The 19,405-nt window shown below is 33.1% G+C and overlaps 6 protein-coding genes across 6 annotated transcripts; 1 reads left to right on the top strand and 5 right to left on the bottom strand. All coding sequences in view use genetic code 12, as the record gives it.

The window, feature by feature from the left end:
- Window positions 1-69: 69 nt before the first annotated feature.
- On the bottom strand, window positions 70-3,285 carry SWI4 (SBF complex DNA-binding subunit; the record flags this gene model as incomplete). Its single annotated transcript, XM_019475068.1, has 2 exons — window positions 70-3,087; window positions 3,244-3,285. The coding sequence occupies 2 exons, from the start codon at window positions 3,283-3,285 to the stop codon at window positions 70-72; spliced, it is 3,060 nt and encodes a 1,019-aa protein (XP_019330613.1).
- A 2,417-nt stretch (window positions 3,286-5,702) lies between these two features.
- HOL4 (Hol4p) lies at window positions 5,703-7,577 on the top strand (the record flags this gene model as incomplete). Its single annotated transcript, XM_707878.2, has 1 exon — window positions 5,703-7,577. The coding sequence occupies one exon, from the start codon at window positions 5,703-5,705 to the stop codon at window positions 7,575-7,577; it is 1,875 nt and encodes a 624-aa protein (XP_712971.2).
- Window positions 7,578-7,649: 72 nt separating this feature from the next.
- On the bottom strand, window positions 7,650-8,780 carry MAK32 (Mak32p; the record flags this gene model as incomplete). The annotated part of the gene is made up of 1 exon (XM_707880.1): window positions 7,650-8,780. One exon carries the CDS (start codon window positions 8,778-8,780, stop codon window positions 7,650-7,652), a length of 1,131 nt encoding a protein of 376 aa, XP_712973.1.
- A 422-nt stretch (window positions 8,781-9,202) lies between these two features.
- FGR38 (Fgr38p) lies at window positions 9,203-11,338 on the bottom strand (the record flags this gene model as incomplete). The annotated part of the gene is made up of 1 exon (XM_707881.2): window positions 9,203-11,338. One exon carries the CDS (start codon window positions 11,336-11,338, stop codon window positions 9,203-9,205), a length of 2,136 nt encoding a protein of 711 aa, XP_712974.2.
- A 1,241-nt stretch (window positions 11,339-12,579) lies between these two features.
- Window positions 12,580-14,481, bottom strand: CAALFM_C101750WA (uncharacterized protein; the record flags this gene model as incomplete). Its single annotated transcript, XM_707882.2, has 1 exon — window positions 12,580-14,481. The coding sequence occupies one exon, from the start codon at window positions 14,479-14,481 to the stop codon at window positions 12,580-12,582; it is 1,902 nt and encodes a 633-aa protein (XP_712975.2).
- A 1,562-nt stretch (window positions 14,482-16,043) lies between these two features.
- CTN1 (carnitine O-acetyltransferase) lies at window positions 16,044-18,431 on the bottom strand (the record flags this gene model as incomplete). Its single annotated transcript, XM_707883.2, has 1 exon — window positions 16,044-18,431. The coding sequence occupies one exon, from the start codon at window positions 18,429-18,431 to the stop codon at window positions 16,044-16,046; it is 2,388 nt and encodes a 795-aa protein (XP_712976.1).
- Between the last annotated feature and the right edge of the window lie 974 nt (window positions 18,432-19,405).

The raw sequence follows: 19,405 nt of genomic DNA, 5'->3' as shown, positions 1-19,405 counted from the left end.
ATCGAGTCAATTTAATAAAACTGTCCTCTTTCAATTTTGTTCCGATTTAATTTCCCCCATCTATCGTAATCACGTCATACCTTCAGTTAATGATTCGGCAATTCCATCAATTAAACTGTCAATTTCTTCAACTTTAACACCACAACTCAAACTAAGCAATTTTCTATATTTATACATCTTTTCATCAATTCCAAAAGACTTTGTGTGAAGCACTATTTCATTGACCAATCGATTACGTTCAAGTTGCAATTTACTCAATTCAATAGCATCATCAATTCGACTTTGATCTATTAAATCATCATCTCTATTATGACTATTTTCATAATGATTCTTTTTGTCTTCTTCCAAATATCTTGACTCATGTTGTTCAACTAATTTGGCTAATTCAATTGATTGGTTATGTTGTAAAACTTTTAATAGTTCTTGTTCCTTTTCCTTTATTGTTCTCTCACAAACTTCGATTGTTTCAATAATCAACTCTTGACCTTGTTCAATAGATTCAATTTGCAGTTCTTGTATTCCTGAATTGATCAAAAGTTTTTGAACCCTAGTTAACGATTCTTGATTTTCTTGTTGCTTTAAATTAATGGACTCCTTCAACTTGAAGATTTCTAAATCCAATTTTGCTGAATCACTAGTATATGTATGAGACAAAGAATTAATCATACCAGATATCATCGAAGACAAATCTGACATTGGTAACTTGGGTTCAACGTTATCTTCAGTATCTTCTATCTTTCCTTCGTCATTTAACTTAGGTGGATGAGGATGGTAGAAATGAGGTGTTGATTCATCTCCAGATACTTCTCTTTCGTCTTGTTGTTGTTTTGGGAGTGAGAGTGGGAGTGGAAGTGGTGTCTCTTGTTGTTGTTTTCTTTGGTTTTTTCCTTCTGGTAATGGCATAGGGGTTTCCGACACTGAATTGCTTGTTGTTATTTCAACTTCTGAAATAACTGCTAATGGGTGATGAGAATTAATTGGGTTGTGCTTTTTATTTATTGGAGTGGAAATGTTGTCAAAATGTTTTTCAGTGAAGATGTTCTCTTTGTTATCTGTCAAAGCTTCTAAATGCTTCTTATCGACTCTTGCCACAACACTTTCATTATCATCGTCCATATCGTCTTCTTGAACTGTAGTTCGTTGCGTATCAGGAGTCTCCACTTTGGTAAAAGTTGATTGTATAGGTGTAGCTAAACCAGGAACAATTGGAACATTATGGCTACTTTCGTTATGGTTCTGATTCATAGCATTGTTATTAACATTGTAATTCAGATAGTCCCCCATTCCCAATTGCATTTGGTTTTGATATGCCACTTGTGCTGCGTCCACTTGTGTGTAATTCGGTATAAGATTACATTGGGTAATAAGTTGTCTAGCTGTTTCACGATTTATATTTTCCAAATCATCCATAGCCCCGTACTGTAACAATATCTTTACAATATCAATATTCCCAGATCTAACAGCAATGTGTAAGCAAGTATCACCGTGCACATCTTGATGGTCTAAAACGTTTTTCATCAAATTGATTTGTCTCACTTGACTTTGATTGGACAAAATGGTTAATTTGTTCAATATAACTTTCAAATAATAAACCAAGCTATCATTCTTGGTTTTGGACTTTGCAAATTGACACAAATAATGTAAAGGAGTTCTTCCATTGATGTCGGTGTTTATCAAACATAGTTCCAAGTCATCCAACACTGTAGGGAAGTTTTTCAATTCAAAACAGTTATTGAATGATATTAGTTTAGACAACGGGTTCAAACCAAAATTATTCACCACAAGAGGATTAGCTCCTTTTGACAATAGTAAATGAATCATTTCAAAATTACCAATTGAGGCAGCCCAATGCAATGGTGTGTGGCCCTCGTCATCTATTGGTTCATTAATATTGAAGTCTGCTGGTGGATAAATGATAAAATATGGTATGTCAACATTGTCTTCACTGAAAAAACGCAATAATTGTGCTGCATAGCCATTATCAGCTTGTGGGCTAGGTTCTTGTAATTGCATCTTTCGTGGTTCCTCTGCTGTTGAGTTAATTGAAGTATCGCTATCCTTTTGTGTGTTACTAAATGACCAATTGCTATCATTTGATGATTGTGAAGACAGTACTTTCCCTTGGTGTAAAATTTGTTGAGGAATAGGGTTGGGTGCCGATCCATTTTGGAAAAACCTTTGCTGAGTTGGCATTTGTTGCTGCTGCTGCTGTTGTTGTTGTTGCTGCATTCTTTGGAACATCTGGAAGTTCTGAATGTCGTTTGGGTAGGCTGGCATATTGTTGTTACTAACTGGTTGGAATTCAGGTTGCCCAAAACCACCGTTAGATGTCCCGATCAATGTATTTCCATTGTCAATCGGTTGTTGAGATGAAGCTGGTGTCGATTGAGACATATTGTACATGTGTGGTAACTGTTGGGCAGTTGGTGGGATGTAAGAATTTTGTCTTGATATGGAATTAAAAGTGTCCTGAGATGACATTACATCGTGTATTTGACCTGTCTGTATTTGTGAATTACCTTGAATAGCAACATTAGCAGGAGTTGTAGCAGATAATTGCGAAATAATTCTTGATGCAGACGTCGTTATTGGGAGTGTGTTTCCCGGTCCAGTTCCTGTTGAGGCTGCTGCTGCTGCAGCGGCGGCGGCCGCAGCTTCTTCTGCCGCTTGTAAAGCAGCCTTTTTCCCGGTTTTGTATCTTCGTGGAGGGTCACCTGCTTGTTTGGCCTTTTTCATATACTTTCTTTTGGCTGCTGCTGGTTCTTTGGACGCTGGCTTTTCTTTTCGAGGGATAATCAAATTGGGATCGCTGAAATCCAAAAACAACACTGGGGCTAGTTCTTCGGTGACTCCGTATGTTTTTGCCAATTTACGGGCATCTTCTAGTGGAATCCATGTACCTTGGAAACGTCCAAACCCACCTTGGACTTTTTCATGTAATCCTTGTTGTACTCCTTTTTCCAAGATTTTCGTCCGTTTTGCTTTAGGAAAATTACAACATTTCAAAATCTGTGTAGCATTGACCCAGTCATCTTTACACCTTCTCATAATTGAGGACTCGTTCATCATGCATTCGTACACATCGGTCTAGATTGTAATATGTTAGTACTGGTTTAAAATTATGGTGTATGACGCGTCATCTATCTCAACAATGGGAATTTTGGATATGGAGATGTTTTTTTTTTTTCGACACAGATAGAAAAAGTTCATAAAAAGAAGTTAAGAAACATTGGTATAACATACATTTGAGTAGGTAGCTCGAAATACTTGGGGAGGTTCAGACATTATGTAGTAGTTTTAAGTATCAATGAAGTATCAAAAGGATATAATGAAATTAAATATGGGTGATACAAACAATCGATGAATCTCAGATTGAATTTGTCCAAAAAAAAAAAATAAAACCTTAATAAATTTTGAAAATGTTGATAAAAGAAAATGAATTGAGAATTGTTAGTAGAAGATTATAAGTGAGACAGTTTTCCCAAGTAAAAAAAAAAAAATTTTCTTTTGCGAGTTTGTTGTGGTTGTGCCCAAATTTTAATTTAAATTGAGTTCCGTTTGGGGCTATTCCGCTCGCCTTATTTTTATTATTACTACCGCCAGCCCGCCTTTCCCCCATTGAGAAAAAAAAAATAAAACAAGACGCGTGCGCTACCATTGCCAAATTGATACGCGTATCATATTCTATTATCATTCATTGTGTTGGATCAGATCATTCGATAAAAGTGGTGTTAGGGATTTTGGAACTAAAAAGTAGTAATTCAGCTATAAGGCGAAAACCGCAGTCAATAATTATAGTACTGTAATGTTGTTTTTCTATAAACTGTATTACTTTCTGTCTTGCTTATTCATACATGAATAAATTAAGCAAATCAGTCCAAATAAGATGTAACTTAGATGATCGAATTATGTGAGTTTCTTAGTTGATTCAATACTTAACATCTGATTAATTCTCATGTAGATACTGATGTAGTAGGATTGGTTTCTGTAGTAAACTTAGATGGTTTAAATTTTTATTGATATAATTGCAACCAAATTTTTTTGAAAAAAAAATGGCAACCAGCTCTTGATATAAAACTATATTCACTACGCTTTTTGGTAATAATTTGAGATGAAATTCAAACTTATCGAATACAAAAATTGAAACCACATTCGTATCCATGTCAATTAGAATACGTTATAGACACTATAATTTTAATCTGGAAGCAAAAATCAATACTTAAGTTTTACAATGAAGATCAAATTAACTAAGCGAAATGAAGTGTGATCAACGTCAAGACAACCAAGTCCATGAAAGAACATTATAAACTTCTTCTAGAAGGAAAGCTAAATGAGAATGGAAAACTCCTTATGTAATGCTTATAGTTTAAGCTTTTTGTATGTCTATTTCGTTTCTGTACCTAACAATAGAATACACCACAATCACATTCTCAAACTTTGCAATAGCATAAATACTTGTTTACAAAACTTATTAAAGATAAAATAGAATTTACATCAATGCTGAACTTACAAACTTCGAGTGGTTAAATTACGTGCTTACATTTGTGTATTTCCAAGTTGTTCACACAATCTGACCAATGTGTGACTAGCCTGTTAACAAAAGCGATAAAAACTTTGACTTAACTACGATGTACGGTAAGTGTATTTAGTTCTGTCTACACCCATTCATTAATTCACAATACACTTTGAAATGAACTCATTGTGTCGACTTAGTCCACTTGTTGCTTACACAAAAAAAAAGGTTAAAGATAAAAAAAAAAAGTAGTTCTGTCTCGTATCAATGTATCAATTTAATACGGCAGCAAGTGACGACGACGCATTACTGCCAACCCCACTTTCCACAACTTAGTCTTAACACCAAGAAGAATGGTGCAAGCAAAATCGAAACCTCGAAAAAAATTGAAATTCAATTTCAATTTCAAATCAACATGCAAATACAAAAGTGTATTTAAATGCCAAGAATGTTAAGAATTCTTTTTCCTTTTTTTTTGATAAATTGTTGAATGACATGAACAACCGAGAAACCAAAATGATTGCTCAATCCGGTAAAGTATAAGAATCATTATTGTTGTCGTTTACTACCTTATCTTCAACCATCACGTATTTCACTATTCTTAAAACACACAAAAATAGCAAAACAAACCAAAACCAAAACAACAACTAAAAAAAGAAAATTAGAATTCTTAAACTATTACGAGACAATAATTGATCCAATGTTTACGTCATGAAAAACTTAAGATTTGTTATTGATTTAGTCTATTATAGTTTCATTGAATGATCAGTAAAAAAAACTAACTACTACAAGTAACTTTTGTGATATTGAATAGAACAATTCATAAGGCATTAGATATATATACACCAAATTTATCCTTCTGGTTATCCCCTGCCTCATCTCGTCAGATTTTAAGATTGGTGTTTTTTTTCTTTCGTTCCTTTTTTTACCGTGTGTATTCTCCTTTTTTAACTGTTTCAACTAAAAATTCCTTATTGTTGGCTCGTGGTCTAGTGCCTCACATTGAACTATAAATATACTCGACATAGCATCAACCTTTCTTTTTGGATACTATTGAGTTGTTGTACATATAAATACCTACTTGTTTCCCTTTGTTTTCACTTTATTTAGACAGCTGGACCAACAGCTATTATAGAATTCCCTTCGTTTTTTTGGTTTTGATTTTTGTTTTATTTGCTTCAAACTATTCATGCCTACTACAACACATACACATCCAAAGTCCCGTTTAGGGATACAGCAACCTTCTGCGAAAGAGGTAACTGGTACCATTATTATGATGGATGACCCAGAAGATAATGACGAAGATAATGAGTCAATGAAAAAATCAGCCACTGGTATTATATTGAGCCCGCAACCGCATGATTCTCCCAATGATCCATTAAATTGGCCCGTCTGGAAACGTGACATTTGTTTATTGATTATTGGGTTCCAAAGTTTTATTGGTGGTGGGATGTCGCCCCTTTTGGCTGCCGGTATGAATACTTTGGTTACTGAGTTTGATAGGCCGTTGACAACAATTTCTTATCTAGTTGGTGGATTCATGTTGTCATTAGGATGTGGGTCAGTTATAGCTAGTCCCACTGCGGTATTATTTGGTAAAAGATTAGTTTATATTGGAGGTATTTTTATATTTATGATGGGTGCCATTTGGGGTGGTGCTGCCAAAGATTTTGGCAATCTTATGGGTGCAAGAGTCATCACAGGGTTTGGCGCATCCCCAACTGAATGTTTGCCAAGTTCTACCATTGCCGAAATTTATTTTGCTCATGAAAGAGCATATAGAGTTGGGCTTTATACAATGTTAATGTTGGGTGGGAAGAACATCATCCCATTGTTATCAGGATTGGTATTTCAGAGTTTGGATAGACACTGGTTGTTTTGGATTTTGGCGATGTTTTTAGGGTTTAATTTGATTGCCACATTTTTATTTGTCCCAGATACATTTTGGGATAGAAACCCAACACCTTCAAAAAGATCATTAGAGGAAACAAAAATGGCTCAAAGTGTTGCCACCTATCACCCACCATCACAAAGACCAAATGCTTTTGCATTACATCGTCCTTCACAAATGAACATTACAGACGTTCACAGTTTGTCGTCATCTATCAACGAATCGGCTGAGAAACAACAAGAAGTTGGTCAAACTCCAGTGGGGATTACCGAACCTAATGATATATCACAACAACAACAACAACAAGCAACTCCTCAAACGAAGAACTCATATTTAAAAGAAATTAGACTTTATCAGGGTAGATTCACTAAGGATAGTTGGTGGATGGTAGCATTAAGACCATTTGTATTGTACTGCTATCCTTCAGTATTATTTGGGTCCTTGACATATGCATTAGCAGTGGTATGGTTGATTGTCATTTCCGAAACCATTGGAGAAATTTTTAGACATCCACCTTATGGTTATAACCAGCAGACGGTTGGGTTATTTTATATTTCGCCATTTATTGGTGGGATTTTGGGTTCTTTGACCTGTGGTTTATTATCTGATCGAATTGTTCGATACCTTGTTTCTAAAAATAAGGGGGTTTATGAACCTGAATTCAGATTAGTTATGATTATTCCATCGACTCTCTTTATTGCTATTGGACTTATGGGATATGGATGGTCATCACAAGTACATAATCCATGGGTAGCGCCTGTGATTTTCTTTGGCGCTATGTCTTTTGGCAGTTCTATGGCGTCAACCACAGCAATTACTTTTGCTGTTGACTCTTACAAAGTTTTCGCTGCCGAATCTTTGGTGTCATTTAATTTTTTGAAAAATTTATTAGGGTTTTGCTTTTCATTATTTAATAATAAATATGCTGATCGTGAAGGGTACCGCGCAGCTTATGTTACCTATGGGGGGATTCAAATATTTGTCAGTCTTTTTGCTATCCCACTTTACATATATGGCAAAAAACTTCGAAGATGGACAGATGAAAAAGAATTTATGAGAAGCTTGTATCACGAAGATAATGTTCCTCCAAGTGTGGCTCCTTCCAAAACTAGATTAAGTGAGGAATTCCTTCATAGTGATACTACGACTAATGAGAATACGATTACTAAATGAAAACTTGTTAGAGTTTGTTTTTGAAACCGAGTAATAGGTATATGTATGCGGAATATATTTGTATACTTCTAATTAAATCCAATTGAAATCAACTTTTAATGTTGGATTTTCAGTTAAATAGGTATCTAGTCTATCTCTTAATGATTTATTATTAAATTTGCTATCGTCAGAAACTGTTGGCATACCCAATTTTTCAATTATACAGCCACTACTAATAATTCCTGCAACTCCACTGGCTAACCAATCACCATCACTTAAATGATACGCCATCATAAACCCACCACAGAAAGAATTTCCACCACCAGTGACATCAACCACTTTAGTTTGATCCTGATGATATGCTGGTAATTGGAATTTGTCGCCTGATTTAGTATTTATATAGCAACCTTGAGCTCCACATCGTAATACTGTACCTGAATTTGATAATTGTAAATGATTTGTAAATTGTTGCGATATTTTTTGTAATTCGTCATTGTCATCGCTTTTATTTGTTTCATTTTCATTATCCTTTAACCCTAATAATAACCTTGCTTCATTCAAATTAGGTGTGAACACATGAATTTTGGGTAATATATCATTTTGTAAAAATTCCAAATTTTCAAAAACACAATCATCAGGTAATGGTTCATAAATAAACTTAGCTGATGGGTTAAATTGAGTAATTGAATCGATCAATGATTTACATCGTTCAATTGAACAGATTAAATGATAATTTGAACTTTGTTTCAAATTGGGATATTCCAAGATATCATTGATTTCAATTCTTAATTTTGGTGTCACATATTCAAAATACCTAATTGCATCTTGCTCAGGTTCCGCTTCCAATTCATTATCAATTGATTCATTAGAACTTTTATTATTATTATTATCGGTGTATCGATAAATATTGACACCACGAGTAGTCAATCGATGAGGATTTTCTCGATATATTACCCCTCTAGTTTTCCAAGTATCCAATTCTTGTTTGATTTCAAAAGGGAAATCCGAACCCATATCAATGATCCCAGATATTTGATCAATTAAATCTTGACGATCATCACATATTATTCTTGCTCCCATTATAGCATATGTTCCAGCCCCACCAATAATGTTTGTTTGTTGTAAGGACGATGAAGAAGGTGGTGGGGGTAAAAGATTATTGTTACTGTCAACGTATCGATTCTCATCAACTATAAACATTCCTAATGTTGTGAAAATTGTCATCTTGAATTATTCTAAACAATGTTATATATTTAATGGATTGGAAAATTGGAGGATTTGTTGTCTAATGGCGGTTTGATAAGAATACGTTGTATTTGTAGACAATTCTGCTAAATTAATTTTAATGTAGAACTGATGCGAGATAATAACTCTAAAGATTATTTATACAACGAAGAGTAAGAGAATCTTACAACCAAAATTGGAGCGAAAATGGTGCGAGCAATTCTGTACAGATAGTACGAATTCTTCTTTTGTCCATGGGGCGAGAATTCCAAAGAGTATAAACAGCTTGTATAATTACGATAGGATGGTGTGAAATTGTAAATTACCACTTACTGTTGTATAAATAATGCTTTGACAGTATATAAATCAATGACTACATAGTGTACGGACATTTCAAAAAATTTCACCAGCATTTGCCATTATCAACAGATTCTTCGTCTTTTATGATCTTCATCATCGTCATCATTATCATCGTCATCATCGTCGTCGTCATCATCATCATCGTCATCACTATCGTCCTCATCCGGACTAAACACGCTTCCATTGTAAAGGCCATCTGAATCATAGTCAGAGACCACCACTTCTTCTGTTTCAGAGAATCCGGATTCTTCAGAATACGGATCAGGCAACCTAGATGAGCAGCTGAAACGAGTAGAGTTGTCAGAGATTCTATTCAAGGCTTCATCAACACAGTTTATATCTAACGAGAGCCCTTTTATTGCTTTCAACAGTTTCCTCACATCAATAACATTAATGTTCGAATTTCCTGTAGCTTCTACCTTTAGCTTTGCATCCCTATTCTCCTCCTCGACCATTGAAACTAAAAATGGTGATATCAAACGAAGATCACATTTACGTAGAACTAAGACCCGCAATGACGATATCGGTAACTTAACAGAATTCACTTTTTTTAATCGATTTTTTGCTAAACACAATCTGTGTAAGTTCTCTAACTTCTCAAATGAAGCAGGCAATTCTTGAATTCCCATGTCCATTAAAGCAAGATCTTTAACACTGACCGGGAAAAGATCAACATCTAATTTCTTAATATTACCTCCACAAATTCTAATCGTTTCAAGTCTAGATTCGTTGAAGTTCAATGATATTAATGTACGATAATCAATATTAAACCCATCTAGAACAATACTGTCTACCATTGAGGGCCATTTAATTCTTTGATTGGTAAGGTGCATCTCTCCTCCCTCGTGGGCAAGCAAGGTTAGATATATAAGACTATTTGGCAAATGATACATAAAATCCAGACTGTCAAAGTATAAATCAAAAGCCTCAACCAAAAAGAATTCAACCTTATGTGGGATTCTGAAGTTTCTATCAAATGCAAGCTTAAATGACTCAATGTGAACATATTGCAAATTCTCACCCAAATGAAAATATCCATCATCATCATTATAGACTACATTGACAAGTTTCAAATATGTCAATGTAGCTGGAAGCAGTAAAGTGTCAAGAAAAACATGCAGAAACCCATGATTGGCAACGATCAACATTTTTAAAGTTGAAGGAGAAGTTAATGTTACTATGTCCATCTTATCTAAGTTCGGAAAATACGTTCCACTGTATTGGAAACTTTCTAGCATAGGAAAGGATTTTTGCTTAAGCAAATTAGTCGGGTATGTACAATTGTTCAAAACCAAATGTTTCAAATGCTGAAACTGTTTCAAATTATCAAAACAATCCAACTCTTCACAAGTACTCAAAACCAACTTTTCCAAATTTGGAGCTCTAATCCCAGTTTCCTCAAATGATTGAATAGTTGGTAACTGAAGCTCTAAATGCTTTAATTTGAGCATTTCTTCAGATCTGAAATTTACCGTTTTTGTAGATGAAATATATAGTTCCTGTAAATTTGGAGGTAAATTCACATACATCTTCAGGCCAGCTTCAATTCTCAAATCCTCCAAATCAGGGGAAAAGGTAAAGTTAGTTCTTTCTTGATTAATAGATTTAGTACGCAAAATCAATTGTTTTACACCGGGAATTACATAAGTATCCAATTTAATTTGATGTAATGTAACACTTGTAGCGACGGGGGGTAATTTGACTGGAGTGAGAAAATACATCAAATGTAGGGATTCAAACTTAACATTGGAATCCATCAAGAGTTCAAACAATTCTTCAGGAGGATAGTTCGAAGTCCCCACAAAAAAGCCATAAATACTCAGTGCCTTTGTTAAAAGTTTAGAGAACACATCCCAACCAATTTCAAACAGATCTGTGAATTCCGTCTTGATGGTTTTTGGATATATGTTCCACTTGTCAATGCCTTTCTTCAAATTTTCAAGTGTGATTCTGAACATATTGCAGTCGCATTCGGAGTATCCAACACCTGGCACATCACTACCTTCGTGTTTCTCGAAAATTTCGGTTATATGTACATTTGATAGAATTGTCGAAGCTACGATCTTTTTAATAGGTGAGAAATATAATAACTCTGGTAACATACAGTTTGGTAAATAACCAAGAATTATAGCAACAACTTCAGAAGGAAGTTTTGCTACTTCATGAAAAAGGTTAACGTCTGGTCTTGCAATTACCATGGGGATAATTCAAAAATTGGAATCTGAAAGATAATAATAGGAAGCCTTGTTTATTAATACTAGGGGTGTGGTAGTACGTGTGTCGTTTGATTTGTGATTTAGTGTTTTCGAAGAATTTCAAAATATATGGACTGTTTCCAAAAACATAGAAAGTATTCAATATTCCTTGGTTGAATTTTCTAAGATAGACTTGACTTAATTCTTTGAAGTAAGAAGAAAACGTAGATTCAAATCAAATTTCATAAAACAATTGATCACTTGTTATTGAATTTTTGTGTTAAAGTGTTGAAAAAAGAATTATAAATGTTGTTTTCTTGTTACGACGTAGCAAATCTCAGTGCGTACATTCAGCAGTTAATTTAAGATAATTTATAATATAGTAATTTTTATGAGATTTCCATTAGTATTCAATTCCTCTGACTCAAGTTGAACCATTATTCATGAATGATTACACATTTAACTCCTTATACCAGTGATAATATTCACCTTAAATGCTCTCAAGTATATAGTCCTTTCATTTCTCTAATTAAACCTATATAATATAAAATAATTCTTTTTTCTTCTTCTAAATATTTCTCGTAAATAAAGTAGCTTATGTACAAAATAGAACGGAAATGTGTCCACCAATTCTTATTACACTTACTCTAAGTTTCAGTTATCCTAAAATGTCATAGATAATTACTTGCGGTAATGTTGACTGAGTGTGTGACATTTCTTAATCCTGTATAACCTAATTAATAACAACACCAAAAAAAAAAGCGTATTAAATGTACATAAATCTATTGGTTGCAAATACACGTCTAATTTACCAGCAATACCATCTTCCCTTTTTATTTCTCTTCATTTTATATTGTTTATGGAAAACTACATATTAATCTAGCTAATAATTTTAGGGATAATAAAAACATTACAGCAATTTAAACGTGTTAAAAAGTCTTATCGGAAGAAAGTTTACAATCCTCCCTAAGAAAAACATACATTTGATACTTGTTTATGCTTTAAACATTAAGAGTTCCATGTACTCTAATTACACGATTGTGATTACAGTAATATAGATGCCATTTCCGTTTCGTTTGCAGTGTATGATAGTTTGTAATTAAACTGTTTTTGTAATTATATTTTCAAAGATCCAATTAAAGTAGTCTTTTTGTGGTTAGTGATAGTCGTTAACCTATAGTATGTGCATATACATTAGAGGAATCAGATTTAATGGATACAATGGTTAGCAGTTATATTTTTCCCTATACATTATCTTCAGCGATTAGATCATCTTCATCATCTTCATTATCTTTCATGATAAACGCATAAGTACAACAAATCAATGATAATCCACCCAACAATATCCATGATAATTCCCCAATTTCTAAAACTTCACTAATAGTCATGACATACCCCCAAAGCATTGGTCCTAAAAACCGAGCTAATGAATTTAAACTTAATGATGTTCCATTTATGAATGCACGATGCTGTTCTGGTGATGAACGATGAATTAATACGATGATATTGGGGAATCCAACGGCATTTGAAGCAGTTAAGATACAACATAACACGTAAAGTAATGTCTTTGTCAACCACGGTGGGTTGGCACTATTATATACATGGTGGGTAAACACTAAATATGGTAAAACTGGGTATAGAATGGGGAAAATTATTTGTGAGGCTCTTAAACTAGTAATTGGTCGATAATGACGATCAAGGAACGGGAAAACAAACATCACAGATAATGTACCAATTAATCCTGTGAAAGATAAAAGATTACCAATGGTATCACTGTCATATCCAAATCCTCCCACTAACTTAAAAGGCAATTTCAGTTTATCTGGCTTTAATTCCCCAGCAAGCATTACTGGTAAAAATTCAGAATAAACAACTGTGTGGAACGATAAAAAGAAATTCACAGTCATGGCCAGTACCACAGATGGAGTGAAAATATCACGAGTGAATTTCTGTTCTACATTAGTTGAAATAACTGAAGTGTTTGATATTGTATGAGATAAAACAGGTCCTAATTGCGCTGAAGAATAACGTCTCACTAAGGCATCAGAATATCGTCTGGGCACTGGTCCAACATATTTGTTATCTTCATCATCAATTGATTCTCGATCATTTTCATGGACGTCTTCATTATCGTCGTCAACCGAATTATATAATGGTTGAGGAGCAACAATTAATCTTTCAATTTCTGGGTTGGAGTTGTCGTCATCACTTGATAACGATGATATAGTATCAGAACTATCCTGGGTTAATTGTGATTGTTCAACATTTGGTTCAATTCTAGAGCGTTTAGTCCTTTGCCAAGGTCTAGTTGGCGTCTCATAACCTAGTTTATTTAGAATAAAATCTCCAATTTCTAAACCTATATCTCTTTTGTTTTTTGTACGAGAATGAGTTTCTTCAAGAAATAAAAACCCCATTATAAAACTAAACATTAATATTCCAGCAATAACAATATTAGATAATGCATATGGGTATTTGTTCATGAATCTGTTGTATAAGTTGTCACTATCATTACTACTTGGCAGCTGAGGATCTTGAGCCATTAACATAAAAATCTTTCCTAATCTCAGTAACTCCCCCAGTTGATAATTATCAATATCATTTCTTTGTTTAGGGCGGGTAAAATATTTAGATCCGCCAATTATGGGCCCAATAACGGCACCAAAGTTCCAAAGCAATGGTAATGTACTGAATGCAATTGATTGATGGTTTTTATGAGTAGCGATTTCTCCAATAGCAGTTCTCAATACTGCTATATTACCATTTAAACATCCCATAAGAGATCTAGCAAACACTGCAACCCAGAAATTGGGTGAAAACCCAAATATAATCATTGATACTGCTGTCCCCAACAACCCCATTAATAAAATTTTTTTGCGACCATATTTATCGGATGCTTTTCCCCATTGTACACAACAGAAAAATTGACAAAACGCAAATGATGCAGATAAATAACCAGAATATTTGGCGATATCAGTTGAATGAGGAGCGATATTGAAATCTCGAATCATAAAATAGACATAGGGGAATAATGATGTGAATGCTATTGGTTCAGAAAATCGAATACAACTAATGACAAACATTTGCCAAAGTGGGAAACCTTTCATTTGTTCTCGGAAAGAGATCTTTGCCATTTTTTTTGTCATGGTGGCTTGTGGTTGTCCTTGTTTCTTCAAGTGGATATAAGTAAAGCGGTAACTTGTTTCTTTTGAGACAAGATAAATGAAAGACCAAAGGTAGAAAAATGAAGAAAAGAAAAGATAAAGATTATTGAAATGAAAGTGAAGTTTAAATTGTAGTTTTTTTTTTCTGACTGTCTTCGGTTAATATAGTTTATTTATTTTATTTTATGTATGAGTGGTTTTTTTTTCTTCTTTGTTAATTATTGTAAATCAAATCTGCAAGATCAAATGATAAAAATAATAGAAGAAGAAGAAGTACTTGGTTTGTATGTATTTTAGTGAGGGTGTTTGTACAAGATGATGATTATGTCATCAGGAGAGAGATTTATTTTTCGTGCCGTCCATAAAATGTTGGCTTTCACCAGTGTCCAATGTTCGAGTACAACAACTTCTATCAGTTAGAAAGTTATCATAAACCTATATTGATCCTTATTTCAATAAATTAATTGAATGATATTTGAATTTACCTTTGGTTTTCGCAATTCAAGGTAATAATCACTAAATTTATATTGTGCATAATCAGTATTGCAAATCTTAGATTATCACTAACTGTGGCGTTCACGACAAGACACAATAAATTTGTCAATTGATATATGACTATCCAGTTTTAATTGCGAATATAGGACAACTATATATCATTTTCTGCAATCAATCACCTTGTTGTGTTTAGACCCTTCTATATTGTTTATTACTCATCAATTTGAAAAATAAAACTGTGGGGTTCTTTTTATACTACTCACACGAGCCGAAATCAGCCGTCGGGTGTTCCGACTCCAAGAAAATATTTCACATTAAAAGTCTGTACTATATGTAAGGGCCATGAGTCATATCTTCTCCCAAATACAATACAACTATCAATTGGTTGGGTCTCTTCGATCTTATTACATAACTGTACACCCTCAAGACAGTTTTCCTTGTTCAAAGCAGGACTTCGTGTTTTGAATTCAAAAAACCCTTATTAATGGGTATTGCGATTGTTAATAATATAAATTCAATTACGCTGATATAACAATGCTATAATAATAAATTTTGCAAATTTAGTATAGAAACTTGGATCAAACTCAATCAACATGATAATACTACTAGACTATACTATCATCTCTTGATTTAGGCTAAAAGAAAACCAATAACCTGAACAATCATTGGCAAAATGTACCTTTACTGTTAATAAAAACTGTAATTTACCAATCATGTATTTCTCACCTAGCAGTCCCACACACCAAGATTTCATGTATACCAACAATTAAAATATCAGTTATCATACAAAATCTTTGACTCAATATGTTTTATAGAAGCAAGCAAGGAAAAGAAAGAATATTTCTAAAGTAGATAATTATTCTGTCTTTTTGCAGCCGTCACGTGACAAATACAAACATATCAGAAACTAATAAGCAGTGGTGATAATAAATAAATAAATATATTCAAACAACTAATAAATAAATAAATAAATAAATAAATAAATAAATAAATAAGCTTAACAAAATACATGATCATCATAAAAACTCAAAGAACAACAATTGTTCATTTTAATATTCACTTAATCGTAATTTTTTACCAATTTCACGAACACTAAAACTTGAATTTGCTCGGTTTAAAAATGGTGGTTCAGGAGATTGTCCTCTACTTTTAATATCTTCTTCGCCCATATCAAAATATCCATAACCTCCCAATAATGCATTAATATTGTGTTTTGGTCTAGCTTGTTCCTCTTCTGTTTCTTTTTGTTTTTTACTAATATCAATCTTCAATGCCAATTCATCCTGCAATTTATTCATGGTTTCCACTTGTTTCCAAATACTTTGAATTTCCAATAAATACGAATTCAATGTCACCAAAAATCTTTGAGTTTGACGATGTTTGGAACTAGCACAAATTGAAATTGAATCATCTTTAAGAATATAACCAATACCAAACCCATTAGCAGAAACTGGACCAAATCCAAACAATCTTAACGATGGATTACCACAATTGGATGTAGAAATAATTGTGCTGTTTAATTTATCCCAACCTGAATCAGCAAATAATTCTGGTACTGTTTTTAATAAATCAAAATTATCATAGATATCGTTATTACCATGAGATCCAGATGCATGAAGGTTTTTACCACCATTGGTTCCAACAACAGTTGTTGAATCATCATCGTCATGTTCACCATCCATTTGAACAACTATGGTATCATCTCTAGATAACCCTACTGCTTCCATCTGTTGTTCACCACCACTTCCTTCTTCAACTGGGTGTTGTTGTTGTTGTTGCTCTTCTTCATAATCTTGTAAATATCTTTTCCAAATACAAAACATTGCATATAAATAACGATCAACACCTTGACCCATAGAACTCATTCTTGTCTTTTCAGAATGTTTCTTACAAGCATCAGATAAATATTGTAATTTTTCCTTCATTGATACTGTTGAATCGAAAAATTTTCGAACAAATAAATTTGATTCTTGAGAAACAGTACGAATGGCTTCAGTACGACCATGATAATATTGTTTGGTCATGGCTGGCTCATAAGTACATTCAACTTTACCATAAAGAGCATAATAAGTTGCTTGGAATGCCATTTGAACAAAAGCATCTGGTGAAAATTTCATTTTTTTAATTTGGGAAGAACCATAATTTTTAAATTCTAAATGACGGAATTCATTTTGATTGATTAAATCCGACAATCTAGTTTCACCAAATCTTAAAACCAATGATAAATCAGGTGTTAAATCCCATTCCAATTTACGTGGAATAGTAATCAATTCTTCTTCCAATTCATAATCGGGAACATCATTTTTAGTAGTGGATTTCCATAATGAAGGAGCATTGTTGTTAATGGAATTAGCAAAGGATAAAATTGAATCAGTATAAATATCACTTACAAATCGTAAAACAGTATGACCATCAACACCAGTATGTTCAAAATTAATCCCTGCTTTAGCATTCTTGGTAACAATAATTTGTAATTTATCATACCAACGATTAGTACAAGTACCAACTTGGATACCATTATCTAATATAGATAATCCACAAAGCATATTTTTCGACAATTCTGATAAATCATCAATGGCAATATCATCAAAACATAAAATAAATAACGCTGAATCAATAATCGATAACACCTCACGATTAATGGTATTATTACCAATCAAATTGTTTCTGACATTGGCCCAAACACGTCTATTTTCCGTAGTCAATACCCCAAACGACGATTTAGCAATTTCATCTGAAGGAGTATTTAAAGAATCACGAATGATTGAATTAAAATTAATATTCAATTCCGCCTCATTTAATATCAAATTATTATGAGAATCCAATACATCAAACCAATAAAATTGCGACTTTGACATAACAACAATATGATTAGATAAAGGATCAGATTGCATCATACATCCCTCTTGAGATGGAATTCTTGAAGCACCAAATAATTTAGTATATTGATACATACATAACGGTTTCCCATTTTTCAATGTATCAACGCTTAAAGTTTCATTTTTCAATGCTTGAATGAATTTTAATGATGATAAAGTTAAATTGGTAGCACGTTTAACTTGAGGATTAATACTACTTGATTCATTAGTAAATGGATCATCTTCTAAAAGAAAAAATGGATTTAAATTTAATACAACGGGGGAATCATAATTCAAATATGAATCATACCAAAATTGTTCGATATAACTAGGTCTAGTTTTAGCATATTGACGCAATTCTCGATCTAAATAATGACCAATACCACTTCCTGTAACCACTCCATTATTAGTGGTTTTGGAATTGCTACCATTGAGAAATTTGTCCACGGCAATTTTGGTATTTTCATGTTCTTGTTCAGTTTGCAAAGGTTTTAATGCCTCGAGATATGCATTACAAGTTTGAACTAAATCAGGAATAGGAAGTTTTTCCAATGTTTCTTGAAATCTATAAGTTGACATTTTCGAGGGAGTAAATATATATATGTATGTATATGGAGGTTGTCTCAACTAATAAGTAAAACCAGTACTTAAATCAATTAAGCAAATAATGAATAAAGCTAAAATAACAAAAATATAAAACAATCAATAAGAAGAAAGTGGCTATAGTTAGAAAAAAAAAGGGCGGGAGATTTGAAGGAGTTTATATATGATACTTGTTGTCGTTGTTTGTTGTTTGATATGTTTTATGTAATAGTTTGTTATTTTAAAAAGAATCAAATCATATCTCTTTCTTTCATAATACTAAGAAAAAAAAATGAAGGAGGACACAAAAGCAATAGTGAGGTGAGAGAGAGGGATAAGAAATTAAATTAATTATTTTTTTTGTGGGTTAAAAAATTTGAAAATTAAAAAAAAAAGAAAGCAAATACCCATTATTTTACTAGTCTCTTACTCTCTATTGTTTGGAAGTATATCCCACTTATGCATAGGTCATTCACCACCTTCATCAGTATGGTATAAACAACCTGATGTGTTCAAAATATAGAGTGGTATGGCAATGTGGATGAGCGGATGTGAGTTGATTGAATACGCACGGGTAGTGCGCCACTTTCAATATCGAGGAAAAAGAGCGTGTCCGGAGTTTTAAGCAGCTATTTGTGTACACAAAAGCACCACAACTAAAAACAAAGAAGAAGAAAAAAAAGTCTGGGGCAGAATATAGAAGAGTTTGAGTAGCAATTATGATGGTCATGTCCACAACTTCGTATTGTTTTTTTTGCAGTGTCATTTTATAGCAAAAAATAATTAATAAGACTTATAATAATAGATCAATTTGAAGGAGAGTTTAGTAGTTTTTTGAGGTGGATAACGTACAGGTAAGGACAGGAATTAAGAAATATTATTTTGTTCAACTGCTATTTTTTGTATTCGTATTATCAAAAAGTTTTTCATTATTCAATCACAATTTACAACGACGAGTTACTTTTGTAGTA

This window comes from Candida albicans, chromosome 1 (genome assembly GCF_000182965.3).
Source record: "Candida albicans SC5314 chromosome 1, complete sequence".
NCBI lineage: Eukaryota > Fungi > Ascomycota > Pichiomycetes > Serinales > Debaryomycetaceae > Candida > Candida albicans.
This window is presented reverse-complemented; position numbering and strand designations above follow the sequence as displayed.